The 24,696-nt window shown below is 39.0% G+C and overlaps 1 protein-coding gene across 48 annotated transcripts in view; it reads right to left on the reverse strand.

Moving 5' to 3' along the window:
* Positions 1 to 2,159: 2,159 nt before the first annotated feature.
* MBD5 (methyl-CpG binding domain protein 5) overlaps positions 2,160 to 24,696 on the reverse strand; it is a 444,773-nt gene continuing 422,236 nt past the window's right edge. For all 48 annotated transcript variants that reach the window (XM_064287180.1, XM_064287215.1, XM_064287194.1 and 45 more), the window contains 3 exons: positions 23,509 to 23,582; positions 11,122 to 11,197; positions 2,160 to 7,048 (listed from right to left, as the gene is read on the reverse strand). In XM_064287180.1, the coding sequence (XP_064143250.1) occupies positions 6,977 to 7,048; positions 11,122 to 11,197; positions 23,509 to 23,582 (222 nt within the window). In that variant the 3' untranslated portion in view covers positions 2,160 to 6,976. The remainder of the gene's footprint in view (positions 7,049 to 11,121; positions 11,198 to 23,508; positions 23,583 to 24,696) is intronic.

Consider the following 24,696-nt stretch of genomic DNA (forward strand, 5'->3'; position numbering starts at 1 on the left):
TCCCCAAGTACCTGCTACATGCCAAGCACTAAGGGCTTTATCTGCATTTCGTTAATTCTTAATCAACCCCATGATGGAAGTGCTATTATTATCCCCATTTTGCTGGGTTATAGATGAGGAAGTGAATCACTGATGGGTTAAGTAACTGGACCCAGGTAAAAAAAAAAAGAAAACTAGTAAGTGATGTAATCTAGATTTGAGTGTTGCTGATCCCCACCCCCCAGGGCCCGGTTGGTAATTATAATGAGCTGCCTCCCTGTTGAGGGTCCATTTCCTGTGTACAGGACCCTGTGCAAGAGAAGGGCTATTTGTTGTCCCCCGGATCACAGGACCTGATGCCTGTTACTGCATTGCCTCTACCCTTTTTTTTTTTAACCCAATAATTAGCTTTAAAAAGCCCCCAAGTTCAATGTTCCTTGGGCTTAGGAGGTGACTAATTGTGGTTAGGGCTTCAGGGTACTTTGAAGAGCATGTACATAATCACGGGCTGGACTGACGATGAAAGGCCATTTGTGGTCTCCCCTGCTGAGGGGCAGAGACGCCCGTGGCCAGATGGCCTTGTTCTGGGCCACAGACTCCCTGTGGTCCTGCTTTCCTGATCAGCAGTGCTCACCTGGCACCTCCGGCATCCTGTGTGCTCCTGTGCAGCCTCCTATCTCCCTTTGGAGGTATGCAGGCTGAGTTGATCAAAGGCCCACACCTCACCTACACTTACCAGTGCATTCTGGGGAGCAGGCCTTGCTTCTGAATACTTCAACAAAATGCTCTGGGATTTTAAATTTTTCCAACCTCCAGTTATAGAAGAAAAAACTTTCCCATTTGTATAGAATAGGGAAAAATGTTGTTGGCATTAAGTGTACTAAAGAGTATTTCTTCCTGATTATTAAAACAAATCCATATATACATATATATGAATTTATAAATTTAAATCCATTTTATTTAAGAAGTCATTATGACTGGGTTCGGAATTTGCTCAACAAATGTAATATAAAGAACTATAATGGGTCCAATTTTTTTAATTTTTGAAGAAGTAAATGCTTTTAAAAATGCTTTGCTTGACATGAGATATATGCTCTTCAGTCTTGTCCCCCTTCCATTGCTCGTTCTTTACAGGGCACCAGAATAATCCTTGTAAAATGCAAACCTGATCAATCGTGCCCTGTTCCCCTTTAAAGCCCTCCAGTAGTTCCCCATGACGAGCAGGCTAAAGTGCGAAGTTTGTCTAGACCCCCTGCTTTCCTCTTCAGCCGTGTTTCTCTTTGTGGCTCTCCTTTGCATGCTACTCTTCAGCCATTCTTCTCTCCTGCCTCCTCTGACCTCCCAGCCTTGGCACGTGCTGTTCGCTCTGCCTCTAACATGCTCTTCTTCACCTTCCCCCATGCCACACACTTCTTTGTTTAACAAACTCTCATTCATCCTTCCCTGATCCTCACTCAAGCTCCCACACCTGTTAAACTAGGTCAGGGGCCCTATGCTGTGCTCCCTTATCCTAGCCTTTATCACTCTTTATTGTACTTAATGTTTAATTGGTTGTCTCTTTTGACAGAGGGTAGAGAATAGGCCTTTCTTCTTCACCATTATACCCTCATTGCTGGGCACAGGATGTCAATAAATGTTTACTGAATGAATATCAGTGATACCTCCAAGATCTACTGAAGTGCTCTGTCAGAACTTAAGAGGGGATCACACAAAAACTATTGATACCTGAACCAGGCTGCTGTAGAAGCAGTTAAAGTATGTTTCCCTTAGCCAAGTTCCTCATCTCGGCCCATGGGAGGCAGTGACACTATCGCCTGGAAGCTCTTCTCGCAAACTCGGAGCCATAAGTATTTGGGCAACTCTCCTAAGCCACTCCCTGGGAGTTCTCAAAACATGATTGCCCTGGGTAGTCAAGGATCAGAAGTGCTCAGTGTGTTCAAAATGCAGCTGAAGCTGTTGTATTCACTTCCTCAACCACAGGCTGAGAGGCACACCTTTGGTACAGATTTTGGTTGCTTCTAGGAGTCAGTTCCCTGCTGATTACAGCACGCAAACTGTGGCTGTATTTTACCAGGCTCTATGCTCCCCAGCTGATTCCCTTAAGACAGTGGTGTCAACTTTCGTTATACCCCCCCCCTTCCCACCCCAAGAGGCATTTAATAATGTCTGGAGCCATTTTTTATTCTCACGACTTGCGAAGCAGCTAATGGCATTTGGTGGGTAGAGGCCAGGAACGGTGTTAACATCCTACAGTGCATAGGACAATACCTGCAACAACGAATGATCCAGCCCAGAATGTCAGTAGTGCTGAGACTGAGAAATTCTACATTGAGGTGACACTCTGTAGCCGCCTTGGTTCACAAGACCTGTTGTTGTTGTGTACCATCAAGTCAATTCTGACTCCTAGCGACCCTATAGGACAGAGTAGAATTGCCCCATAGAGTTCCCTAGGCTAAAATCTTTATGGGAGTAGATCTCCAGGTCTTTACTCTGGAGGAGTGTCTGGTGGGTTTGAACCACTGACCTTTCGGTTACCACCAGGGCTCCTTTCATAAGACCTTGGACCTGCTTATCTGTGTGGTACTTTCTAAGATGTGTGGAAACAAAGCAGAAGGTTAAGTTAAAGAACAATAAGAAGGCTGAGGTTCTTCTGTCTGTGACTAGAAAGATTCATAGTCTCTCTCTAAAGTAGAATAACTCAGTATAGGGAGTCTTCCTCGTAAGATCCCAGTCCTGGATCAATGAATCCCCTATAGAAACCTCATAAGCAAAGCACTTGGCATGGAATTAAATAGACTCTTGAATTTGAAAAGGAGTTTTGGTGAAATCAAAACCATATTTTTCACAGTGAAAATGTTCAGGTCATTTTCTTTTCCTAAGAGTATAACCATTTGGACAAAAATATTCATTTGAAATGCGGGTGAAATGTAAACTGCTACTCTTCTACACAGACAATCCAGTGTATTTATACTTAATCCATAAAGGCATGATGTTACAAAACACATTTGTATATTGTGAAGCCATGTGGCATCAAATTTTCCAATTTATAGACAACTTTGTATTTACATAACAAGTTATTAAGTCAACCATTTTTACGGTTTATAAAAGGTCACTGAGGTACACACACAGTGTGTATAAAAGCAGATAAGGCTGATAATACATATTTACAATAAATACAAATTAATCTTTCATATTTGAAGATAATGCTTTTTATATATTTGTTTCTATATCAGACTCCTCACTGTTAGCAGGATTTCCCATGCTTGAGTTGTTTATTGCTTTTTGGCTCACTGATTTAATACTCACTTCCGGATTGTTTACACAGATGGATTACTAATGTTCTTATTTCTTTGGCTAATGCAAACATGATAGAGTAAATGAAAGAAAAAGATAAGCTAATTCACGATTACAGGTCTGGCTGGTGACATTTTTTGTTCACAGCCCCCAAATGATGCACAACTCACCTCACATGCTACATTGAAAGTCTTGAGTCTCGCATTATAGCATCTGGGCACGAAGAGGCAAAGTAAACAAGAGGCCAGATTTTAGGTAAGGTCTAGAATCTTAGCTTCCCCCCGCCCCTCTCAGAAAGCCAATGTCACCAGCATCTTAAACATCTTAGATTTTACAATCTTAATGCAAACTTGTGACTTGCAAGGGAACACTGCAAACTGCATGGAAAATTACCAAAGTTAACCACAATGTGTTATCAGGGTCTGAAATGAAAAAAGAATAATCTCGTGGGGCAGCTTAGTTGAAAGTCTTCATAAAATTTACAGAAAGTGAAATAATCACCCTCAGCTCCTCCCACAATCTGCTGCAAGGTTCTGTTTAAATAAAAAGGCTGTGTTTACTTAAAAAAACTGACATAGTAAATAAATAACTCAAAGGTACAGTCCAAATAAAAAAGTGGCCCATGATATCATGAGGGGTAAATATGCTCCTTAAAGCGTTTTCATTCACAATGGGACTGAAAAGTACAAACCAAAAATGTTCCTTAAAATAAAGAAAAGCCCCAGACTGCTTTTAATGGTACAAATAAGACAAATCACACAAGAGCTGCTCAGTGATTTCTCACTCATTTGAAACGATACTGAAAATCTACTTAAAGGTATAGCTGATTCTCCTTGTGCTTCCTAGGACTGTGAAGAGGACAAAAAATAGAATACATTTCCTTTTCCAGCAGGGGGACTATTATGTTCTTCAAAGGAACAAATTTTTTTCATTTTGTTTCCATTCTTGGACTTGTTTTTGAAAAAATAAAAAGACTTTTTTTTTAAGGGAATAAAAAATTAACTAAAGAGGAAGGGCTGGCCTTCATTTTTTAAAATAAGTGAATTAGCTTTAATACAAAGAGAAAGAAACAGCTCTCTGGGCAAAATTCAAGTACGAGTGACCAATTTTTTCAATTGTAAAGTAGGTGCAACATTTTAAAAAATGTTACAGCACTGCATGACCTGTAATGCTAACAATATTTGAATTAATTGCTTACATGAAATCATAAAACTGTAAAATAAAGAGAAAAGAAAAAAAAAAAAGCCCTTGTGGACTGAAACTACACCTAGCACCCACATCAAGCCATAAGCGACCAGTGAAATCATGGGCATGAACGTACTTTACATGGTCTACCGATGTAAAGTATACATTGGTGGGGAGGTCCAACTTAACTAGCTTAAAATATCCCAAAGAAGCCTTGGTCTACACAAACTCTGTCTGAAGACAGAAAAGACTAAAACAAAACCAAAACAAAACTACACACGCACACACACACAGACACACCCCAACACACGAGTGTATCTGTGAATAAAAACAACCATGTAGACAAACCAGTCGAAAAGCAGATTGATGCAAAAATGAATAAATAAATAAATAAAGGACAACATTAATGATCGAAACATACCAAACGCATCAACTTGTAACAAAAATGTGTCAAGTAAATTACACAAAAGTGACTGCACGAAGGACCGTGGGAGGCAGTCCCGCCATTGCAGGAAAGACAAAATGAGTCTATCCCCAGAAGGAAGGATCCCTGCCTCCAGGCCATGAAGCCTAGTGTAGCCAGTTGCATTCCATCTGGCTTAGGGCTAAGTAGGGGTGAGGGTGGGAATGGAAAGGAGAGGGAGACGCAGGAGATGAAGAAGAATTAAGAGCTGTTGCTATCAAAAGTGAGCCCAGGTGGCGCGCTCTGTGCTGTGGCCCCAAGAAGCCATCTTGAGGAATGACCTTGGTCTCTTTTTCCTGAGTTACTGGAACTCTGCTACATCACGGGACTGAGGCGTTTGGGGCAGTTGAGAGAGGAGGAGGCCTGGAGGTGGTGGGCACTGGGGGGTTGAGAGCTTGCTATTGGATGCCTCCCAGCAGCACCGGCATTACACTGCTGAGTGAGGCCCAGGCTAGAGGGTAAGGCAGCACTCACTAGGGGTTTAAGGTGGGGGCTGGTGGTTCCAAGAATAAAGGGATAATGAATCCTTTCTTTTGACGATCCATCAACTGAGTCAGGCTGGAGGCCTGCAACTATGCTTCACTGCCTGGGAGATAAGGTTATACCACCACCACATGGTGAAAAAAAAGACAGAAAATGATGTTGTGCTACATTTCTTATTAATTACCTTGTACTTTACAATGGCTCACAGTTTTAGGTTTGTCTACGTGTAATGTATTATTTTTTCTCTAGATTTGTTTCACATTTTTTTTTTTACTTAATATAATATAAATAATTTGGTTAATAGAGTTAACCTGCACATTTCAGCCACATTAATATATATGAGAATCTGCTAATGGTACAAATAATTCTTTAAATAAAATAAATCTGGTATGTTACATAATACTGATAAAAATTACCACTGCTAATAGTTCTTACAAGCCACCTTAACTTCTGGTTTAAGTAATACTGATGAATGGATATGAAAATTGCTGTCATAATTCGTATTTATTTTTGCCACTACAAAAAAAAAAAAAAAGAATCATAATCAACCTCAACTCTGTTACTGGTTTCCACGGGGCTTTTGCCTCCATGTATGCAAACAGAAGGTTTTACCTTGTCAGATATAGTTTGCCACATAATTCAATTCTGATCATCAATGGTGGTGCAGGATAGGCAATCTAGCTCACCAGGTGGCTATGACACATTACCTACAGAAATGGCTGAATAAAATATTACATCTAGGATTTTTTTCTTTTTTTTATAAAACCTATACTACTTTAAAACTTAGGTAAAAAAAATATGCAACAAATGGTTGCAGTTTCTGAATTCTTAATTTAGACCTGTGAGCCCTCATCCCTTTAGAAATTGGTAAGGTCGCAATTTCCTAGACACCCGAAATCGAGTCCAGTGCTTCCAGGCAAGTTCATTCCAAACAGACAATATAAATGAACACTCAGTGGTATGAAGTGTATGTCATAATTCAGGTATTACAGCATCATGCCTTTTCTCTGCTGTTAAATACAAAAACAGCATCTTTTACGTTATCATAGAAAAGCATTTAGGTTGTATTTTTATTTATCACTTTACACTGGTAGTCTCTGGTAAGTGTACTCAATAGAAACCAAAGAATTTTGTACACTATTTCTTTGTACAATAAAAGATAAAGTGTGCATTAGGTATGCTTGTACATGACAATATTGTACAATATTTACATTTCTGATATCACCATGAAATTCTGTATTTTCTATATACAACATTGAAAATTCTTCAGAAACATTTGGACTATTTCTTATAATCACAATTTTAGTATCATAGAAAAAGAGTTTCTCAGTAATCTCTTGACCATCCACAACTATCATCTTTCAGGGATTTTTGATTCATTTTTTCCAGCATTCATTATCCTTCCTGATCAAAAAATATTCTATCACTGTTTCTTTTAGCACCCTGTGGTGGTGGTAGCTCTCTGCCATAGTATAAATATTGATCTAACCGTGGCTATATCAATACCTATATACAGACATATCTGTGCACGTTCCATTTGATAAACACTGCGCATTAGTGGAGTAGTCCCTGTTATCTGGAGATCTTCCTCCTCTTGGGTTTGGGGGGTCTCATTTGTCTGTCTCCCTGTGGGATTTGGTGAACCTGAAAATAAAGAAGTGAAAAGAAAAAAAGAGGTTGAAATAACAGGATCCAGTTTCTGACAAAAAGCAGGGTAGGGGACAGGCTCTGGCTCTCATTTTCAATCTCTGATATCCTTCAGGCATTTAAATTTTCACCAAGACCCTGATCTCTGTCTGCCCACAGTCACTGCAGAGAACGAGGACTTCTAGAAACCCCTAAGCAGAGAAACACTCTGAGGACCCCAATCAACAGTAGGACACAAAAGAAAAGTCAGTGGGGAATGCATATGCACTTGCTACCCCCACTGTCATTTAAGACAAAAATAAAGCCTTCCCCATCAGAGATCCATCCCTAGATCACCCATTTCATTACCACCTGGAAAAGTAATTACCTACCGAGCATGTTTCATCTTCTCTTCATCACCCTGCTTATTTTACAACTCCTAAGAAGGGTCAGAGACGATAAGCACACGCACACATAGCTCAGCCCAAGGATGTTTGTTTACGAGAAGAGTCAGGATGGAAAACAATACCACTACCATCTGTTGGCAGATCTGAGCTTGTGTAGTCTGGAAAGAGCAATTAATACAAGTATCTTTATGGACTAATGCAGGAACTAACAGCAGTTAGGGCTGTGTGTCACACTGAACAGGGGTTGAGTAGCATCAGAGCATGAAGCCAGGTATTAGAGAGCAGGTATGGTTTTGAGGGACAGAGAGACAGAGGGTAAGTGCTAGAGAGGGATCAGGTACCCTGTATTGTGTTATGGCTACTGATGGGAAGAGGCAAGATCAAGACCCAGGAATGCAGAATGGGTCCAAGGAAGTGGTGTAGTAAATGCATAACAGCCAGCTCTCTGTAGGGGGCAGGGGGCAGAAGGGGACACAAGCCCATTGCAACATTGGCCAATTTCAACTGAGGAAATATTTCCAATGCAGCCAATTTCAAGATACCAGTATGATATCATGGAACTCAGAGTTGGGAAAAGATGTATACAATCAGCTCTCAAGATCTGCTACAAGCTGTCTCCACCACGCTATTAGCCTATGTTTTTATATAAAACATACGGAACTGACAGTGTTTCCAACTGTATCAGAAATCCCATAGGAGAATGGTTTTTACAGGAGGAAGAGTGAAAATCAACCCAGGAGCTCTTTCAACTATAATTCGTCTTGCTTGTACCATTAAAAGCAGTCACAGTGTTCAATAAAGCAAGCTCTACTGCCATCCACAAAACAAAAAAGTAAAATTCAACAGTTGGGTTTAGACCAGGAGTGTTCAGAACTCTAATATCCTTTCCACCTCAATTATATGTTTAAAAATAATGTTTAGACAATAGCAATGGCCAGTGCTATTCAGAGCCAGATACAAAAAGCTTTTTAAAAATATTTAAACTTTTAAAATAATGTTTATGAGTTTCTTAAATTGCTTCCTCCCCTCTAGTCTCTGGTAAGAAGTCCTGGTGGCACAGTGGTTAAGTGCTCGCCCGCCAACTGAAAAGTTAGTGGTTGGAACCCACCAGCCGCTCTGCAGGGGGAGAACGATGTGGCAGTCTGCTTCCGTAAAAATTACAGCCTGGAAACCCTGTGGGGCAGTTCTACCCTGTCCTATAGGGTAGCTATGACTCAGAATCAACTTGACAGCAACATGTTTGGTTCAATGGGTTTTAATCTCTGGTAAAGAGCCATAACTGAGAGCTTTTATAATTGAGAAAAGAAGCCTTTATCAGAGATCGCACACTGTTAATTTGTAGATCAAACGTCTAAAAGATGCATTTCATTTAGCCATATAATGTCTTAATATTTTTAAAGTAGTTGTCCACACTAAAAACATGAAAAAATTTGCATAAAAATCTATGTTTTTAGCTTCTCATGACAATGGGAATATCTTGTAACCTGGGCACAGTTTCCCACATGGCTGCGAACTGCTGGAGCATGGAAAAGGAGCTCCTCCTGGAGTCAGCACATGCCCTCCAGGTTGCCATGGTCCCCATCACTCTTGACTGCTGCTGGCCACAAAGGCCAAATGTCCTAAGGCAAAGACTAGCAAGATGCTCTCCAAGCCTATTTTCTCTTTTTCCTGAACAGTCACACTGTATACATTTCCCAGTTCATTTCGGTTAAGAAGGCCATGCAATTGAGTGAAGGCAATGGAGTATGAGCGGAAGTCATGAATTTCCAGGCCTGGCCCATAAAATCTATCCCAGCAGTGCTCCGTGCATACTCTCTTCTCGATCTGCTGGACTGGATGCAAAGATCTATTGGGGCACTCTGAGGCCCTAAGGAATGATAGAGAATCTGGGTCCCTGAATAACTATGTAGAGCAACCCCTACTCCAACCAGTATCAGACCCGGGTGAACAATTACCTTTACTGTATACAGCCTCAGGAAGCCCTGGTGGCCCAGTGGTTAAAAGTGCTTAGCTGCTAACTGAAAGGTCAGTGGTTCAAACCCACCAGTTGCTCCATGAGAGCGTCTATAAAGATTTACTGCCTTGAAAACTCTGTGGGGCAGTTCTACTCTGTCTTATAGTGTCACTATGAGTTTGAATCAACTCAGTGGCAATGGGTTTGGTTTTTGGTGTTGAGCCTTTGAGACCAGGGGTTGGTAGTTGGCCTTCCCTGACCAGTGCATTCTTGTTGGTATTTCTAAACCTATTTGAATTGCCGATTCTGTTATACCTGATCGGCTTCACTTATTGATATTACTTGTCTAGTCCTAGGCAGCATTAGGAGCCCTGGTGGCACAATGCTTAAGCGCTTGGCTGCTAACCGAGAGGTCTGCAATTCAAACTCACCCAGTGGCTCTGAGGGAGAAAGACCTGGCAATCTGCTCCCATAAAGATTATGGCCTAGAAAACCCTGTGGGGCAGTTCTACTTTGTCACATGGGGCTGCTATGAGTCAAAATCAGCACGACAGCACATAACAACAACAAGAGGCATTTGGGAGTCCCTGGGTGGGGCAAATGATTAAGGTGCTAGGCTACTAACCAAAAAGTCGGCAGTTCAAACACACCCCAGAGATGCCTTGGAAGAAATACGTGGTGATCTGCTGCCGAAAGGTCACGGCCATGAAAACCCTATGGAGTAGCTCTACTCTATACACACAGGGTTACCGTGAGTCAGAATCAACCTGACAACAACTGGTTTGGTTTGATTTTGGTTAGAAGGCATGTGAGTTTGCAATCTCAGCTCTAGACTTTTCCTATAATTATGTCAGGAAATTTAATCTCTCAGGGTCTCAATTATTCTATCTGTGGAATAAGGGGTTCGATTACAAAATCTCTAAAGACTATACCAATCCCACCATTCTGTAAATCTATAATTTAAATCTGTCATTCAATAGTCATCAGATATGATGTTTGGATTCAGGTTATCTTGTTAACACAAAGTATCAGGGGAAAAAAAATTATCCTCTGTTGTTAAAAAAAAAAAAAAAGGACTTCGATAATTCACATTTTTTTGAGATTATCAAAATTATATTTTGAGTGTTTACATTAGCCAATATGTGAATTAGAAGATAATGATTACACATCTCACATTCAATGTTATTTTATGCAGAGCTCAATGAAAATGTAAAGAAAAAGTAAAGACACTACTCTAAAACCAGAGTTGTTGGCATTAAATAATTTAATGACAGAATTTTGAGCCAAATATTTGATGTTTTAGGTAACAGTAGAACGGAAAGGCAAGTTGGTCTCTACCCAACTATTCAATCTCACTTTTTTGTTTCACAGAGTGAAATTTATATTATTGAATATTTAGACACCAGTAATGGCCACTGCTATTCAGGGTCACATGCAGAAAGCTGTTGTTTGAACTTCAATATTTTCCTGCTCTAAGTTTAGAAGAATGTTACATGGGAAAAACAAAAGTTACTTATCTCAGAAAAAAGACATAGTTACCACTGCTAGGTTATTTTTTGTTAAAAATTACTTTGAATCCTTGTTGATATCCATCTTTTTTCTAGCCTAGTAACTTAATACTGACTGTTACAACGTGAATTGCTTGACAATATTCAAGAGATTTTACCAAAAAGTGCAAAACAATTTATTTTTAAAAAAGTACAGCATAATGGAAAAATAAATTAACTTACAGTCCCAGACATTTTGTCCAGTTCACTCATGGCCTCATGAATAGCAGCTTCTAAATGGTTATTTAGCTTTCCACTTCTAGAATAATGAAAACAACACACCAGATTAATAAAGCAAAGAAACAAAATCTCAATTTAATTTCCTAATCAGAAAACAAAAGTACCAATTCCACAAGAGAAAGTCAATTTATATTCACATTTGGCAAATTCAGATAACAAAACATCACTCTGGGACATTCCACTGAATACTAATAATAAAGTCACGGACCTATTTTTTAAAAATGAACACATGAGGTAAGGAAATGAATTCTTTCTCCTTCACGTGCTTATTCCACAATCTGGTAATTCTGGAAGAAAGTTGGGCCACAGGCCTTCTTCCCCCGAGCGCAGCTGACGTTCTCACAGGCCCGAGCCTTGTCTCTCAGGCAGCCAGGCTGTGTGGCTTGGGAAGGGCGGGGGCCTGAAGTGCAGGCTCTGGCCACTAGGGAGCTCCCTCCGCTCTCTCTGGAGCGTCGTGGCATCTAACCATTAGCAAGAGAAGGCTAAAATTCTCGTGCAGGTTCTAGGTGAGAAACAGCTTACCTCACTGCACCTGAGGCTCTGTGCCTGGGCCCACCACATTTTCCTAAAAACCAAAATGATGTAACTATGTGAACAGGTAAAATGACAGTCTCAGAATGTCTGACCTTTTCATTACACGTTTGGTCTGAATAACACACGTGTACATCTGCCATTTTTGAAACTTAGATCTTATGAAGCTGTTGAACTGATTACTAAAATCAAATACTTCTGCAGTTATCGTACCTTCGCCTATTCTGAGGGTTACCTTATTTTTCCTCTATACTTATGGTGGCGTAGCGGTTAAGCATTCGGCTGCTAACCAAAAGGTTGGCGGTTTGAACGCGCCAGCCGCTCTGCGGGAGAAATGTGGCAGAAGCTCCTGCAAAGATTACAACTTGGAAACCCTATGGGGCACTCTACTCTGTTCTATAGAGTCGCTATGAGTCGGCATTGACTCGACAGCAATGGGTATGCATATACGTAATTATCCAATTATTCTGAGTACTAAGGTGATTTATTTTATCCTGTCCTGACAACTACTTTTTTAGTTTGACAACTACTAGAAAAGCTGCAGAGATAAACTCTTTTCATAACAGGCTATTAGCATGGCTTTCCAAGAGTTAAGTCTTATCTCAGCATTTACATAGAGGTGGGAAATTTGCAGTTGTGGGAGAATTTGGCTCACAATCTCGTTTAGCTTGGCTACCATAGTGTTATAAAAATATTTTTGAACTTGAATGGCTTTAGATGAGGCCTTTCAGTTCATCACAGTCCTCATCAGGATTCATTCTCATACACCAGGACTTGAAAATTTACGTATTTTGTTTCTGTCTAGTCCTTGGAGAACTCTGGGTTTTCAGCCTCTGAGTAGCATATTGCTAGACACACAGTGTACGCCCGTATATTTGCTAAATAAAAATATTTGCCCAAAGCTTGCAGGGATTGTACTTGAACTCTGGAAACCATATATGCACTTAACTCAGTTTAACTGAAAGAAAAAATTAATGTATTGATTTTAACCATATCGTAAGGGTGACACAGCACCCACCCTTACTCCCCCACCTTTCACTGGCCTGTAAGTTAGCCTCTGTCTTTTATATTTTTCCCAATTATTTTTAGAAATTTAAAAAATACAGAAGAATGCATAGAAAAAAATGAACAACTCTCCATATACCCACTTCCCAGATCTATTAATAAACTCTATACTTTTACATACAAGGCTTTTTTATTTAAAAAAAACTAAGTTGAACTTCCCATTTGTCATCAATCCCAGTACCATTTCTCCCCCCCACCCCCCACCATGCCCCGTCCCCAAAGGTGACTGTGCTGTATATCCTTACTGTCCATTTTTTATATTTTATGTGTTATATCCATGAACAGTTGATAGTATTGTTCTACGTTTTTATGTACACAGAAAAGGTGTCATGATATACATATTCTGCAACTCTGTTCCTGCTGTCATTGTTTTTAAGCAATGTTTAAGTTATTATAATCTACTCATTCCTTTTAACTGGTATACTTACATATTTCATCATGTATATACTTTTATTTATCTACCCATTCTAGTTTTAAGGGACTTTGGTTATCTTGTGGACTCAGTTTGAATTGTTTTCCAATGAGGGGTTTGCTAAGCATAATCCTGGGAGGCTGGGTGGGAGTCCAATCACTGGACACTGCAGGGTCAGCTAAGCTTGGCTAAAGCTGGGCTGGGGGCCCTTTTTGTGGGCTGCTGGCCAGGGTCCTGACAGTAATAGCTGCCCAGCAATATCACACAAGTGTAATGTGTTAAGTAGATAGATACAGCCATAATATTTCTTTTGTATTGAGAAGTAAGAACAAGTTTTCAAAGGCATTTCTTTTTTTATTTTAAGATCTTATCAGTTTAAAACTGATTACATAAAGTTCTAAATATCTAAAAAGAAGCTAAAACGTTTCAGTGAAAAACAACCAGAGAACCTTAGTCCTCTCACGGTTTTATCTTAGAAATTGCTACTATCTATTGATAGTATGTGCCAAGTATCTACCATGTGCCAAGAACTGTGTTAAATCTCTCTGTCTCACTCTATATGATCTCATTTAATCCTTGTGATAATCCTATAAAGTAGGTATTACTACAACTGATTGCATCCAGTACTATGCAACTTTTAGGGAAAACTGGGGAAATATCCATCTTCTACATTTTTGTAATATAGAAGATGGATATTTAACTTCAAAAATTTTCAAAAGTAATAAACAGAAAAAGTCATGAAAAATCGTTTCCTAACTATGAAAAATTACAATCGCATCACTGTTAAATTTCAAAATGATTCAATAACATTATTGGTTGATTGGAAAGATAGACTTTTAGGAGTTTTGTCATTTCAGTCTTTAACAAGTTACTTGAAATGTTCGTGAACACCTTGTGTTAATTTAAGTTAAATTATTAGAGTATTCTTCCTTTTACAAACTTACAAAATAGTTAGAAGAAGGAAAGTTACTACTTTGGGAAGAGACAATAAATACATAGATATGGGGAATGAAATTACAGTAGATTCTCGTTATTTGTGGTAGTTGTGTTCTATAACATCACTGCAAATGCTGAATTAGTGAATACTAAACCATTGCTCCTGGGGTAAATATAAGGTTAGGTTCCTGTGAGCCTCTGGTCACATTTTCACCAGCTGATTAATACATAACCTTGTTTTATGTGTGCTTCCGTTTAAAGACATCTTACCTAACATATATTTTTCATTCATTAACATTGAACTCACAGCTAACAGTTACAACTCAAGCCTGAATGAAGCTTATTCAACATTTTCTCTGTAAGGGACACCACAGCCTTCTTGCACTTAGAACACTAGACAGTGCTCAGCACTATGCTTGGGGGCCATTTCAAACAGTGATATCACCAACAAAAAGCACAAAAATTTGAAAAATGTGGCATTAAATATACCACCAAGAGGACTTTTGTTTACCTTTGAGAGCTGAAACAAGAAGGCAGAGCACCACTTTATTCCGTCTCACCTGGGAATGTGTGCGTCAAGCCACTCAAATTTTTCTCTTTTCTGTGCATGTCTGCGAATGACCGTGAGTACTGATTTTGGGGTAACCGAAAAATTCTAGCATACAGGTGAATTTGCAAGTATAGAGTCCATGAATAACGAGGACTGACTACTTGAATATATCATGAGAATCAAGAGATAGAGACTCTCCTAGGTATCAAATCTGCAGAGAATATTTTTACACAAACTGGTCAGGTTAAGGAAGAAGGAACTGAAAAATCTCCATGAGTTCAGGAAATGAACAATTAGTCAAAATCCAGTCTTCCAGTCCAGAGGGCCTCCCTGTGGAGTCTCTTTTGCTATTTTCCATTCCCTGCTGACATTTAATAATAAACATTTTTACTAATGGACACTCTAAAACCTACTTGATTAAGCACTAGATGTTCATATAATCACATTTCTAATTATTAGTGGAGATAATTGCCACTTCTCATTTCATTGCATATATTGTCACACGTTATCCTTATCTCTACCAGTTAAAAAAAAAAAAAATCCAGGTACACATCTGTGAATAGTACAGGAAGTAGGAGGGAAATGAGAACCTGCATGTTGCTCCACACTGTCAGTTTAGAATTTAAGTGACTACGGTGATGTAGAAAGGAATAAATTTGGATAAGATCTAAATAGAATCCTAGACTCTGAAACTCATGAAGTATGAAGAGCCAGGGAAATTTAACATGCTAAGCATTATTTCTTGGCTTTAAAGTGAAAGTGAGATTTTTTTTAATCACTTAATCATTTTCCAGCTGTATAAAAAAAATCAGGTTACCAAATACATTCACATGTACATGTAGACAGAAGGTTTGATCTTTCACTTAAAGAAAATCATAACATATCTAAAATCTGTGGAATATTTTCTTTAATGAAGCTATTTCTAATTTTAGCTACAAAATTACTCTGAGTAGTATGTTAAATAAATATGTTCATATTTCCTTTGTGATTATTCACATCAGTTTAAAGATATTTATTTATTTACAGTTTGGCTGTAGGAAAGTGAGGATTAAAATGACTGCCCAAAGTTCTAAACATCTAGTATGGCAATAGAAAGTTTCAGCTGGAAAAACAGAAAATTTTGTTTCTTTTACCTGTATCTTTATAATAAATATAGCTATTTACTAAATTTTTATGTGCAAAGTACTTATGCTAAGGCTCCCTCTGTATTACTTCATTTAATTCTTATAACAATCCTAAGAGGTAAGTATTAAGATACTCATTTGAGAAATAGAAATTTAAGCTCAGAGAAGTTAAGAAATGTGACCAAGGGCATACAGCCATGATGTGGCGAAAACAAGATTTGAACCATCTTGTTCCAAATGCACCTTCCTTTTTTTAGCCTCTTCCCGTCAGTCTACAAAAGCAGCAGATTTTGTCATTAAAAAAAAATTCTTCTATTGTATTCCTCAGGAATTTTCACATGAAGAGTAGAAAGAAGAGTAAATATTAGTTCTCTTGATATTCTTATTCTTATTTACTCTTCAACCCATGGGCAGTTTTTACACCCACCGCCCTATTGGGAACTGCTCTCACTAAGGTCACCAGTGGCCTTCAAGCTGCCCAGTCCAGCTGAGAATTTTTAGGTCTCATCTTACTGGACCTCTGCGGATCATTCTATCATCCTGGAATTCTTTGGCTTTCAAGACTCTGCTTCCCCTGATTCTCCTCCTCCTTTTGGCCATTCTTTTCATCCTCCTAATTAAATCTTCAAATGCCCCAAAATTCAATCCTCAGCCCACTGCTCTTCAAGTTGTTCAAAGTATCTGTGTGCTTTCAGTCATTTTTTTATATTTTTCTAAAATTTTATTTTGTTGAGAATATCGCAGCAAAACAGAGCAATTCAACAGTTTTTACATGTACAATTCAGTGACACTGATTACATTCCTCAAGTTGTGCAACCATTCTCACCCTCCTTTTCATTCCTCATTAACATAAACTCACTGCCCCCTAAGGTTCCTATCTAATCTTTCAAGTTGCTGTTGTCACTTTGATCTCATATAGATAGTGCTTAAAAGAGCATAATGCTCAAGGCAGACATTTATTATTAAACTATTGTTTGGTTTTAAGATTTCAGGGGATATATTTGGTTTAAGTTTTTAAGATTATCTCAGGGTAATAGTTTGAGGGGTTCATCCAGCCCCTATGGCTCCAGAAAGTCTGGAGTCCATAAGCATTTAAAATTCTGTTCTCCATCTCCCCCTTTTGATCAGGATTCCACACGTTGCATATCTGCCTCCTATTCCTGACTCTCCTTCTTCTTCTGTTGCTCCAGGCAAATAATCAAGTGTCATGCCTTGAATGGCTGTTTGCAAGCTTTTAAGACCCCAGGCACTATGAAACAAACTAGGAGGTAGAACAGAAGCACTAAACATGTTATTAGGCCAACAGGCCAATTAACTGGGATGTCTCATGAAATCATAACCCTAAACCTCCAAAGGAAGGAACCAAATTCCTTGAGGTGTTTGGTTGTTCATAAGCAGCCTTAGCACCTACTCTTTTGTTGTTGTTGTTATAAATATATCACACAACTTCGCCAGTTCAACTTTTTATAGGTGTGCAACTCACTGACAGCAATTACAATAATCAGCTGTGCAACCTTACCCTTAATCAATGTGATTTTCCCATCACTGTTAACCCTTCTTTCCCCTTCCCTACCACCCCTGGTCTCTATACATTTGCCTTTTCTTGTTTTCTTATGTAAGTGAGGTCACACAATATTTTTCCTTCTGTGTCTCAGCCATTTTTACACTAAGAAATACTACTTCTCCCTAGTTTCAGACTGGTGTGCACAACTGCCTATCCCACAGGTACCCCAAATCATCATGTTCAAAACTGCACTCAGCAGTCCCCCCTGTACTCACCATTTCAGTCAGTGCTTCCACCACCCACCAAGTCACCCACACTAAGAAGTAGAGTTGTCCTTGGTGTCCTGCTGTTCTGCACATCCCAAATCAATCTCCATGTTCTGTCAATTTTACCTCCTAAATATTTCTGGACCACGTTATTTCTCAGCCAAACTCATTAGCCCTCTCCTGGTTTGGTCCTTATCCTCCTTTGTCTGGACTTCTGCCATGGCCTCCTGAACAATCTCCCTGTCTCCAATATTGTTCCCTTAAAATGTATCCTCCACACAGCCATATCTAAAGTGAAAATCACCTGCCCCCTTCAGGCACTACCAATAGATCAAGGATCCTCTTGGCTCTTACTGGGCCCTCCAAGATCTGTTTCCAGCATCTCTGGCTGCATCTCTTATAATTTCCTGCCAGACATTTTACAGTCCATAAATCCAAACTGCTGATTTCATCTAAATGCAATCCCACCCACCCCATCTTTGTCCTTGTTTCCTTTGCTTGGCTGATACTTGTGTAATTAATGTGTAAGACTGGCTCAGATATTATCCCTTCTAGGAAGTCTTCCTTTACCTGGGATTAATGACCTTTCTCCATGGTCCCAAAATACACTATACATATCACTATTGTAATTTTCACATTATAATTATTTGTTTCTGGATCTGTCTCCTTCACTAAACAGTGAGATCGAGGGACTGTAGCACTGTGCCTAGTACAGGTTATTTTTTTTCTTCTAAATTAGTGTCTTTTACTGGGGAATAAATAAATGATTAGGATCAACATATCACTTATTAACTATGTGACCCTCAACTAACTATTTAAGCAATTTGAGTCTAAGTCTCCTCATCTGTAAATTGGCTCAGTAATTCTGACTTACCTTGTGGTTGGAAGGATAAAAGAATGGATTTAAAATCACACATATAAAATGTAAAGCATTCTACTGGGAACCTACAAGACAGTGCAGTCTAGTTAGACAACAGTGTGATAAATAAAGCTGTTTTTACTAACATTTGCTTTATATTTTTTCCTTTTACCTCTCTAATCCAAACTCTAAGTTTATGGTTATCATAAGGAGAGTTCCTTTAAGAAGTACCATTTAGGGCCCATATTATTTCAGCAAAAATAGTAAACTGATTTTGAAGAAAAGATTTTTAAATTGCTGTTTGTTATTCATTACCTTTCAGAAACTGCTTAACAGCAAATGTATGAGAAAAATCCAGCTCGTTTCAAGGTGGTTTTTCTAAATATTTGTAGCAGTAGTTATTTCATTTCTGTGTTAATCAACTCTGTTTTGGATATTCTGCACATAATCAAGTTAACTATTTCAGTGGAGGAAGTACTTTCTTTGGAATAGAAAGAAGCAGGTCCTGTTAAATATTTAACAGCAAATAGCCCACTTCAAATTTGTGATGTAGGTAATTTGCAATATCCTTCCTTTCATACAGGCCTTGTATTGATTTTACAGGCCTCACCCTACTACTAAGCTCTGCATAGGCAAGTGTCACTTCAGTCAGAGTAGAGGGGACCTAGATCACTGAGTTCCTTATCAGACCTATAGCGAAGTTGTCTGGCAATCTACTTGGCCCTTGCCATGACCAATGCCAACTTGTTACCATCCAAAGAAGTCCCGGACACAGAAGCACAGGAGTTTGCCCTTGTGGTTGTCCCTTTTATATAAGACATCATAGTGAGGTGACCATGACTCGCCTGTCAGTTTTTTATATGGTGGTGGCTTGCGTGCTGCTGTGATGGTAGAAACTATGACACTGGTATTTCAAATATCAGCATGGTCACCCATGGCAGACAGGTTTCAGCAGAGCTTCCACACTAAGACAGACTAGAAAGAAGGACCTGGTTGTCTATTTCTGAAAAAACTGACCAGTGAAAACATTATGAATAGCAGTGGAACATTGTCTGATACTGGGTGGAAAGATGAGCCCCTCAGGTAGGAAGGCACTCAAAATACAACTAGGAAGAGCTGCCTCCTCAAAGAACAGTTGAGCTTAATGACATGGATGGAGTAAAGCTTGGGGCCTTCATTTGCTAATGTGGCACGACTCAAAATGAGAAGAAACAGCTGTAAACATTCATTAATAATCGGAACATGGAATGTAAGCATCTAGAAAATATAAATCTAGGAAAGTTGGAAGTCATCAAAAATGAAATGGAACACATAAAGATCTATATCCTAGGCACTGCTGAGCTGAAATGGACTGGTATTGGCCGTTTTGACACAGATAATCATATGGGCTACTATGTTGGGAATGACAACTTGAAGAGGAATGGCATTGCATTCATCGTCAAAAAGAACATTTCAAGATCTATCTTTTAGTACAATGCTGTTAGTGATAGGAAAATATCCATATGCCTACAAGGAAGACCAGTTAATAAAACTCTTTCAAATTTATGCAGCAACCACTAACGCCAAAGATGAAGAAACTGAAGTTTTTACCAACTTCTATAGTCTGAAATCCATCAAACATGCACTTAAGATGCACTGATAATTATTGGTGATTGGAAGGTGAAAATTGGAAACAAAGAAGGATCGGTAGTTGGAAAATATGTCCTTGGTGGTTAGAAATAATGCCTGAGAGTGCATGATAGGATTTTGCAAAGACCAATGACTTGCACATTGCAAATACCTTTTTCAACAACGTAAATGGTGACTACACATGTAAACCTCACCAGATGGAATACACAGGAATCAATCAACTACATCTGTGGAAAGAGACAATGGAGAAGCTCAATATCATCAGTCAGAATAAGGCCAGGGGCTGACTGCGGAACAGACCATCGATTGCTCCTATGCAAGTTCAAGTTGAAGCTGAAGCAAATTCAAAACAGCCCATAAGAGCAAAAATACAACCTTGAGTATATTCACCTGAATTTAGAGGCCATCTCAAGAATAGATTTGAGGCACTGAACACTAGCGACTAAAGACCAGATGAGTTGTGGGATGATATCAATGACATCATACATGAAGAAAGCAAAAGGTCATGAGAAAGACAGGAAAGAAAGAAAAGATCAAAATGGATGTCAGAAGAGACTCTGAAGCTTGCTCTTGAACATAGAGCAGCTAAAGTGAATGGAAGAACTGATGAAATAAGAGGGCTGAACAGAAGATTTCAAAGGGTGGCTTGAGAAGATAAAGTTTTATATGACGTGTGCAAAGACCTGTAGTTGGAAAAACAAAAGAGAAGAATGTGCTCAGCATTTCTCAAGCTGAAAGAACTGAAGGAAAAAATTCAAGCCTTGAGTTACAATATTGAGGGATTCTATGCGCAGAACATTGAATGATGTAGGAAGCATCAAAAGAAGATGGAAAGAATACACAGAATCAATATACAAGAAAGAATTGATTGATGTTCAACCATTTCAGGAGGTAGCATATAATCAAGAACTGATGGTATTGAAGAAGTTCAAGCTGCACTGAAGACACTGGTGAAAAACAAGGCTCCAGGATAGACAGAATACCAATTGAGATGTTTCAACAAATGGATGCAGTGCTGGAGGTGCTCACTCGTCTGTGCCAAGAAATTTGGAAGACGGCTACCTGGCAAGCTGACTGGAAGAGCTCCATATTTGCGTCCATTCCAAAGGAAGGTGATCCAACAGAATGCAGAAATTATTGAACAGTATCATTCATATCACATGCAAGTAAACTTTTGCTTAAGATAATTCAGAAGCAGTTGCAGAATACATTGACTGGGAACTGCCAGAAATTCAAGCTGGATTCAGAAGAGGACATGGAACGTGGGATATCATTGCTGATATCAGATGGATCTTGGCAGAAAGCAGAGAATAACAGAAAGATGTTTACCTGTGTTTTATTGACTATGCAAAGGTATTCAACTGTGTGGATCACAAGAAATTATGGATAAAACTGTGAAGAACGGGGATTTCAAAACATTTAATTGTGCTCCTGAGGAAACTGTACATAGACCAAGAGGCAGTCATTTGAACAGAACAAGGAGAAACTGCATGGTTTTAAATCAGGAAGGTGTGTGTCAGAGTTGTATCCTTTCACCATACTTATTCAATCTGTATGCTGAGCAAATAATCTGAGACGCTGGACTATATGAAGAAGAATGCAGCATCAGGATTGGAGGAAGACTCATTAACAACCTGCGATATGCAGGTGACACAATCTTGCTTGATTAAAATTAAAAAGGATTTGAAGCACTTCCTGATGAAGATCAAAGACTACAGCCTTCAGTATGGATTACCCCTCAACATAAAAAAAACAAAATACTCACAACTGAGCCAGTAAGCAACATCATGACAGTCAGAGAAAATGTTGAAGTTGTCAACGATTTCATTTTACTTGGATCCACAATCAACAGCCATGAAAGCAGCAGTCAAGAAATCAAAGGATTGCACTGGACAAATCCACTGCAAAAGACTTCTTTCAAGTGTTACAAATCAAAGATACCACTTTGATGACTAAGGTACACCTGACCCAAGCCACAGTATTTTTCAGTCACCTAATATGAATGTGAAGCTCTGGTGGCACAGTGGGTTAGAGCTTGGCTGTTAACCAAAAGGCCTGCAGTTTGAATCCACTAGCTGCTCCTTGGAAACTCTATGGCGCAGCTCTACTCTGTTCTATAGGATTGCTATGAGTTGGAATCAACTGAACGGTAACGTGTTTGGTTTTTGTTTTTTTTTAATATGAATGTGAAAGCTGGACAAGGAATAAGGAAAACCGAAGAACTGATGCCTTTTAATTATGGCGTTGGTGAAGAATATTGAATGGACTGCCAGAAAAATGAACAAATCTGTCTTGGACGAAGTAAAGCCAGGATGCTCCTTAGAAGCAAGCATGGAGAGACTTCATCTCATGTATCACGTACTCTGACATGTCATCAGAAGAGAGCAATCCCTGGAGAAGGACATCATGCTTGGCTAAATAGTGGACCAGTGAAAAAGAGGAAGGCCCTTAAAGAGATGGATTGGCACAGCGGCTGCAACAACGGGCTCAAGCATAGCAATGATTGTGAGGATGGTGCAGGACCAGGCAATGTTTCATTCTGTTGTACATAGAGTTGCTAGGAGTTAGAATTTGTTCAACTGCACTTAACTACAACAACAACAAGTGAGGGGAAGAGATTCTTCTCAAGATTTTTTATTTTCTAAATTTTTGCCTCTGGCAGAAACTATTGAAGACACCACAGAAAGAGTCTTTAATAGATATTAGTGATCTCATTATATAATCATTTTTTATAAAATACATTATTAATCATTCTGATAGCTACTTTGTAAAGCTTGATGCAGAAGCAAAAGTTAAAGTGATATTTTTTTAAAAGATGGTAAAATTCAAAAACATTAAGCCTATGTGTCAATGTTTGGGGAGAAATGTGACAACCATTTTATAAATGAACAAAATTAATTAATAGTCAATTCTTGGTAGTGTGATAGCGTGGATTATAGCAACTGAAAGGGTATGTCAATCATGTATTTTTAAATAACTTTTCATACACATATACACAAGTACATTTGTAGTTCTCACTTAATATGAAATAATGATACCTAAAACTGCCATAATTATTTACATGTGTACAAGTGGGGGTATTTCTCCCCAAAGTATTTGAGGTTCAAATGGGTACTTCTGTGACACTTCCAAAGACTATTTAATTGCTACACATCGTGAATATTAATCACATTTTCTTTCTCACTCAATGAGTGGAATGGAGATGGAGGAGTGAGGAAAGAGCTGAGGAAGAGGCACATCCCCCACACAGCATAAACAAAATGTTAAGAAAATATTTTCTGGAATAGCTAATTCTGCTTGCGAATAACGGTCTTCTTTGGTGATAACTATTAAATTGCACTTAGGCAGGCCACAAGGTGGACAAAATCAGTGAGATTTCATTATCCCTTTGAGTGAAAACCAGTAAATTATATCCTTGAAAAACAAGAAAAAAAAAGGGGGGGGGGCGGCTTACTTTCTGTTCCTTTTCCGGGCTCTGCTGTAGGCTTCCAAACCTTCTGTTAGTGTCTTCAACTTCTCGGGCTCCACCTGAGTGAAGGTACGAAGACCAAACCACATTACCCAGACCTGAAATTGTTAAACACTGCTTTTACTTTCCTGCCCTTCCAGCAGACACTGCATGGGGATGGGGAAGCTGAATTTTCACTGCCCTGTCAAATGTCTGTCCTTGTTCAATCAGAGGTTGATTTCGTGGCTCCAGGCTGCAACATCAATGAAAGTGAAAGACCATCTGGCATTGAAATTTTCAAAATTTTGAAAATCATGTTTGGGAACAAAACCTGGAATTTAAATAACCTCACAAAATCATATGTCCCAGAGATCCTGGCTTGCTTTGTCCACTGACTGATACTCAGCAAATCTGTATTCCATCAGGGGAGGACAAAAGAAGTGGTTAGTGATGGGTGCGGGGTTTGGAGACAGTGGGTCTGAGTTTGAATTCTACCTACTCACTTCCTGGCATGAGTAAATACTTAAATTTTCTAAGCCTCGGTTTCCTCCTCTAGAATATGAGGACAATAATACCTACCTTTCTGCTAGAATTGTGAGAATTAAAAGACGACAAATCACATTGACCACTTAACCTACCACAGAGCACCTTTATTACCTAGGCTCTGCAGATGACACAAAACTAGTTTGGCAACAGGTCACACATAGTCTTTACTGATGTAGGAAGAGGGTGTGGCTACACCTTAGGGGTATGTCCTGTCCACTGCCTTGCTTCATCACTGCCAGATTGTGTGAAGATTGCTACCTACTAACAGTGGTGACTGGGAGAGGGGTGAGTCCATTCTGATTCATGGCGGCCCCATCATGGTTCCTGAAGTCACCACCAAAAAACAATAAATAGAAAAACTTGTATATGACTTGTGAATAAAAACACCTTTAGAAAAACATTGCTATTTTTATTGATCTGTAAAAAAAAAATCCCCCAAACAATAAAACAATCTAAGTAAAAACAGCATCACTTGATGTGCAAACACAGCTCCAAAGCAAGTCTCCCAGTCATCTCTTCTTCCAATTTTTCTCCCACCTCAAGCACTTTTATATAAAAAGTCAAAGGTCACCAACGCCTCATGGGTAAGAAAATAAACACTAATAAGTAAGAAAATGATCAACTTTTGTCTTTATATCTTCTTGACCA

Source organism: Loxodonta africana, chromosome 6 (assembly GCF_030014295.1).
Source record: "Loxodonta africana isolate mLoxAfr1 chromosome 6, mLoxAfr1.hap2, whole genome shotgun sequence".
NCBI lineage: Eukaryota > Metazoa > Chordata > Mammalia > Proboscidea > Elephantidae > Loxodonta > Loxodonta africana.